This window comes from Dipodomys ordii, unplaced genomic scaffold (assembly GCF_000151885.1).
Source record: "Dipodomys ordii isolate 6190 unplaced genomic scaffold, Dord_2.0 Scaffold40, whole genome shotgun sequence".
Lineage (NCBI taxonomy): Eukaryota > Metazoa > Chordata > Mammalia > Rodentia > Heteromyidae > Dipodomys > Dipodomys ordii.
The window spans coordinates 10237216-10243691 of NW_012267256.1; the positions used below are offsets into that span (position 1 = coordinate 10237216).

General features: G+C 43.3%; 1 protein-coding gene across 1 annotated transcript in view; it reads right to left on the bottom strand.

The window, feature by feature from the left end:
- The window catches only part of Fam189a2 (family with sequence similarity 189, member A2), a gene marked incomplete at its 5' end in the record, with an annotated part of 55504 nt that extends 49033 nt beyond the window's left edge, over nucleotides 1-6471 (bottom strand). Inside the window, one exon of the mRNA XM_013018402.1 lies at nucleotides 6343-6471. Coding sequence (XP_012873856.1) covers nucleotides 6343-6471 — 129 coding nt within the window. The remainder of the gene's footprint in view (nucleotides 1-6342) is intronic.
- Between the last annotated feature and the right edge of the window lie 5 nt (nucleotides 6472-6476).

A 6476-nucleotide genomic window follows, 5' to 3' on the forward strand; every position in this document is an offset into this window, starting at 1 on the left:
GCTTAGGGACAGCGCCCAGGCCCAGAGTTCAGGCCCCACAACCAGACCCCCCCCCCAATAAAAAAAGAAAGCAGAATTTCCCCCCTCCCAAATCATAAACTCAAGAAAGGGGTTTATCATAATTTAGATCATTGTCTTAAAGCAGAGGGAACCAAATGCGTGCAGTGATCAAGGCTATTCGAGTTCTCTGAGAAGAACAAAATCCAATAACCACCTTTCAGTCACTTGCCTTGAACTAGCTGCAAAGGATTATGGGTGCCATCACAGTCATTAAACAAACGGATGTTCTCTCTAGTCTTTAATTAAGTCTAGCCCAGTGTGGTAGGCTGGGACTCCCATAATCCCAGTGGGATGTAATTAATATTCATTAAACATAACCCTCCTCTGAGAACCAGGACAGGGAGGCTTGGAGAGGGACACGAAGATTCCCCCCTCAGCTACCTACTGCAGGGGGTTTTGTCACTGCAGAGGTTCTGGGGTTGTCTGCTTTTCAGCTAGGATCCTAACTACGTACCTCAGACCAGTCTGGAACTCTCAGTTCTCCTGTCTCATCTGTGATTATAGGCATGCACCACCACGCCCAGTTTACAGATAGTTTTAAAGATGGCTCATCTCTTAGTATCATGATCTTTGGGGATGATAATATATTGAGTCATTAACCAAGGATAAAGGAAAAAAATGATAGAGTGCTCAAACACTCCCTTCAAGCTGTTGAAAATATGAACCTAAAAGCATGGGGAAAGATTCTTTTAGGAGTTGTTCATTTTTAACAGATAAAGTATCTTTTTGATATTCTGGAAAATGCAGGCAACCTCAACTTCAGGCTCAGAATGAGGGAATGTACAGGGACATATAAGGAGAGATGTCTCTTAATTATGTTGCTTAACAAAATAGCATTTTCAAATGAATATTTGTCCTGCAACCTAACTGGATATCAAATACATAATCAGTTTTTTTCTAAAACCAAGATTCGTCAGTTGACTACCACAAAGTACCCAATAGTCGCTGGAAGTTTGCAATATGAGGAATGCTATGGTGTTCAAACATAGACTCAAGTCCATTGTATTTAATTGACTCTTCCACTCAAGTGCTCATAGTAGTCTAAGAGGGGCTGGAGGTGTGGCTCAGTGGTAGTGCACGGGCAGACCCTGAATTCAAGCCCCACTGCTGAGGGAGGGAGGGAAGAGAGGAAGGAGGGAAAAGATAAATGGGAATAGAAAGGGGGGGAGGAAAAGACAAGGCAAAGAAATTCTGGGTGCACCTATAAATGTGGTATGTCATACAATGAAATATCAGTCCACAATTAATACAAATAAATTATTGATAAATGGCACAACATTGGGTAAACCCAGACAACATGGGAAGTGAAAGAAGTCAGTCATTAAAGATCACATAGTATATGATGATCTCATTTATATGAACCACGCAGAACAGACAAGTCCATAGAAACAGGACAGGGGTCAATTGGGGGGGGGCCTGGATGGGGTCATTGGGGCAGGGGGAAGAAGAAAAGGGGGGTAACTGCTAATAATTTTTGGTGGTGATGAAAATTTTCCAACCAAAAAAGAAAAGACAAAAAAAAAACGAAAGAAAAATTTCTGAAACTGAGTGTGATGATGGTTGCATGACTGGATTTACTGAAAAGCTATGGAATGTACTCAGATGACTTCCATGACATGTAAACTCTAAATCAAAGACACCAGGAAAACATAGGTCCCATGGTTTCCCTTATTTGCAATATTTAGTATATGTCTGAGTCAAGCAGAAAAGGTCAGATAAGGTGATGTTAGGGAAATGAACTCTAAGATATGTATTTAAATTTTTTTTCTTTCATGCGATTGTTTCTAACACATTTATAAGATTATTTCTTTGTTGCTTTGTATGTCCCTCCCCCACAGTATAACCCCTGCTTTCACTGTATTTGATGTTGGTATAATTTGTGGAGGGGAAGGGGAAAAACAAATCGTTTAAATAGGGATACAGGTGGACCCATTGCAACAATGAGATGTACAAGTCGTTATGTCGAAAACGAACTTCACAACTTTGGTGCGGGGGTGGGGGGGGCGCCGGGAGGATTGGGTGGGGGGAGGATGGGAAGGGATGGGAAGGGGAAACAAAGGAGGAGGCTACAACGCTTGATAAGAAATGTACTCATTATCTTGCCCATGTAATTGTAACCCCTCTGTACAGTATTTTCACAATAAAAAAAAAATCAGGAATACTGTTTTTTTTTTCATTTCTGCAGTCCTCAGCCATAATTTTGAGCTCTGTTTAAAAATAAACAATTTAAGGATCTGAATTATTTGCAATGTACCATATTTCTTTTTAGAAAAACACTCTGAGATATTTGTTTTGTTTCATTCCAGTACTGGGGCTTGAATTCAGCCTCAAACTCTCACTTGGCTTTTTCCACTCAAGTCTGGTACTCTACTCTGGTACACCTCCACTTCTAGCTTTGGGCTGGAGATAAGAGCTCTTCTCGCAGATTTGTCTGCCTGAGCTAGCTTCAAACTGCCATCCTCAGATCTCAGCCTTCTGAACAGCTAGTATTACAGGCATGAGCCACCAGTGCCTGTCTCTGTACTGAAGTAGTTAATGCTTAATGTTATATCTGGAGTTTGCCTTGAAGCATGAGAGGAGTTACAATGGCTGGTATTGGATCGATGGGCACATGTGTTGATATTTCAGTGTTTCTCTTAATGAAATGCAAAATGCCAGGGGCACTTAAGACTTCTTGCTCACTTCTCGGAATCTCTCTATGCTGTTTACATGATCTTTTTATTCGTTTATTTTTATTTTTTTGTCCATCATGGGACTTGAAATCAGGCCCTGGACACTGTCCCTGTGCTCTTTTGCTCAAGACTAGCTCTTTACTACTTTGAGACACAGCTCCACTTCTGGTTTTTGAGTGGTTAATTGGAGATAAGTTTCATAGGGACTTCATTGGCTGGAGTTGACTTCAAACTTCAATCTTGAGTAGCTAGGATTATAGGAGTAAGCCACCAACACCAGATTTACATGATCTATTTAAAAATAAACATTGAGGGGCTGGGAAGGTGGTTCAGTGGTAGAGTGCTTGCCTTGCATGCATGAGGCCCTGGGTTCGATTCCTCAGCACCACATAAGTAGAAAAAGCCGGAAGTGGCACTGTGCCTTAAGTGGTAGAGCACTAGCCTTGAAGAGCTGAGGGACAGTGACTAGGCCCAGAGTTCAGGCCTCAGGACCGACAAAAAAAAAACAAAGGCCTTACTCCTCCAAACATTTAAAATACTATTTATCAAAACTAGTTCTAGGAAAGGGAAATAAGAGGGTTTTGCTGTTAGTGATAGTGGTAGTTTGCCTTTGCTTTTAGGTTTGTTTTTGTCTTTTTAGTGAGGAGAATGGGATGCAGAAATGGAGGAAGAAAGGATAAACAAATACAGGCATGATAGTATATAGTACAGAGAAAATAAACTATGCAACTTGTGGGCAAGGACGGGAAGGGGAAACTGGGAAATACTGTCCACAAAGAATTGTACTTATTACCTGACTTATGCTTTAGTGATCTCTCTGTATAGCACCTTAATAATAACAATAATAACAATAAAAATAGTTGTTAACAAAAGCTCAAAATTACAATTGCATAGAAGGTGCCTAAAATAAATGCCTGAACTTAATCATTTGCATTTCTTTAAAAAATATATGCACACATTGAAATATTTATACATGGAATGAGAAGATGCCTGAGATTTGATTCCAAACAAAACAGTAACTTCATCTGACAAATGGACTGGGCCTACTTCTCACCCATGCTTCTGGAAGCTACCAGAACTCTCACAGCAGCAGAGCTCAGGATGGGTTACGGAAGAGGTGAAACCATTTTGAAATGGAGTGAGGGCTATCTATAGGTTTGTTGTAGTGTTGGTATAAATCTAAAACTCTCTATAATACAAGGCCTTAAACAAAAAACTAACTTCTCACCTACACAAATTCAAAACATGACACACTTTTTTGTCCTAAGGCATCAAGAAAATCATAGTATTCTTATAGTACTTTCTTTAAATCTCATTTAATTGTTCTGTGGTTATATCGATTGGTCCTGTTATGATTCTGCAGATTCTGAGATCAATGTCAGGAACATGTCACAAAACAAAGATGTTACAGGGTTAGGAACAATAAATAAAAGAGAATCCAGGGACAGTGCGCTGGTAGTTCGGGCCTGTGATCCTAGCTATTCAGGAGGCTGAGATCTGAGAATTGAGGTTCAAGGCCAGCCTGGGCAGGAAAGTCCATAAGATTCTCATCTCCAATTAACCACCAGAACACTGAAGTGGTACTGTGGTTCAAAGTCTAGAGCTCTAGCATTAAGCGAAAGATCTCAGTGACAGTGCCCAGGCCTTGAGTTCAAGCCTGATGACAGAGAGAGAGAGAGTCCAATTCCAAACCCCCTGCTTCCTTCTCTGCTCTTTCCTTCTCTGTTTGGTTCAATTCAGAGATAAGGACTTGTCTACTGGCAAGCCCAGAGTACTGGCCTTCATCTCCTGCTGATAATCTTTGTGTTATACTTCATCAAATCCAATTGCAGTTCAGCTGACATCTAAGAGCATTTATTTACCTCTGAAATAATTCTCAAAAGGAAACTGATTTCAGGTTTGAACATTAGAAGAGGAAAAAGAAAACCAGCCAAGTACTAGCCACTCACGCTACTCAGGAAGTTGAGCTATGAAGACTGAGGTTCAAAGCCAGTTTGGGCAGAAGAGTCTGTGAGACTCCTACCTCCAATTAAATACCAAAAAGCCTGAAGCGTACCTGTGTCTCAAGTGGTAGAGTGCCAGCCTTTAACAAAAAAAGCTAAGGGACAGTGCCCAAGCCCTGACATGCCTACATATATGTGCATGAGAGAGAGAGAGAGAGAGAGAGAGAGTCCTAAACTATCTATCTTTGATAACACATAGACTGTGATTTTACAAACGGCAAATTCCTTTAAAAATATGAATAATAATTTAAAAATTACATAAGAATCTGGCCTGTGGCATCCCAAGGAATAAAACACAGCTACCATTTGGCTGATTGCTGCCAGGCAAGTGGTGTAGGGAGACAAAGAGATCTAACTCCTACACTGCTTGGAATACCCAGCCTTTGGCAATTTCCAGAAAACAGCGACAGGGTCCCAAGGCAAGAGACAGAATTTTGTCCAACTGATGCACAAATTGTGAGTTTCACTCCCCATACACAGCCCAGGCCAGATGGCTATCAGTATGACCGTCTATCATCTAAGTATTTCAAAAGAAGAGTCGATTGGTCCAGAGGAAGTGCAAATTTTTCCATTCAAACTCAAGGAACCTGCTGCTCTTAAGGTTTTCATTCAAGCAATTACTCTAGGTTTAATAAGTGCTCCCTACACTCTTAAATTTTGCTTTTGAAGCTGGGTAATGTGTGACCCTTTAAGAGCACAGTTTCTACAAAATACAGACGTTGATTCAACTGCAGATAGTTGTAAAACCTATAGCAACTGCCATACTACCGGGTTGCCTTAGTTCATAGCTATCATTTACTTTGCTGATCCTCTACAATCATTCCAAAGAACTGTGTCCACCTCTTCTCGCTGCCTGCATATCTCAGGGGCTGCATGTCTTGCAACTTGTAGAAGTCTTGGAAGGAAGAAGGAGAGACAGATGCAGGCTGGCTGGAGGTTAGGCTTCTCTGGAGAATCAATCTTCCTCACTAGACAAGCTCAGGACTGGGTCCGGAGCAAGACAGACGTCTCCAGCCACCTGCCCCACACTCCCAGGGCTCCTCCGTAATGACAGGTTCTATTTCTTGAGAATCAGATTGTGCACAGCAGTCTGCCAGGGCACCAGGGGCTCGCCTGGAGTGAGGGGGGGACCTTTCTTTTAATGACCGGGTGCAAGCAGGCAGCGAGTTCCACGCACCCTCCCATTACCTTTCTCAAGGAAGAGTGGAAGCCATCCAACACCAGGCACGTTCCACAATCCCATGCGTCTTTAAACAGGGAACAAAACCTAGTGAGGGGGCCCTGTCTGTCCCTTGTCACTCCGTCCATCCCGCACATCTAATCATTGCATTCATGACATCCTGCGTCCAGTCTCTCCAAGAGTTCGATCGCTTTGTTTTGTGATAATAACTTGATGGGGGGGGTGACAATAAAATCCTCCAGCCTGAGGACAGACAGTGCCCAGCTCCCTCCCCGCCCCCCCTTGAACTTGACTCCCCCACACACACACTCAGCATCCCCCCCAGTCTTCACGGGGTGTGCGCCCCCCTAAACGCAGCCCTGGGACGGGGGGGGTCGAGGGGGGACACTGGCCGGGGCCAGCGGGGTGCGCACGCCGCCGTACTCACCGAAGAGCCGGCCCAGAACGGGCACGAGTTCTTCACCTGCGGGGAGCTGCTCAGAGACAGCGCCCCGAAGCTGAGCGCCACCATGCAGCAGCCCAGGACCAGCTGCAGCAGCCCGAGCGACAGCAGCGGGCGCG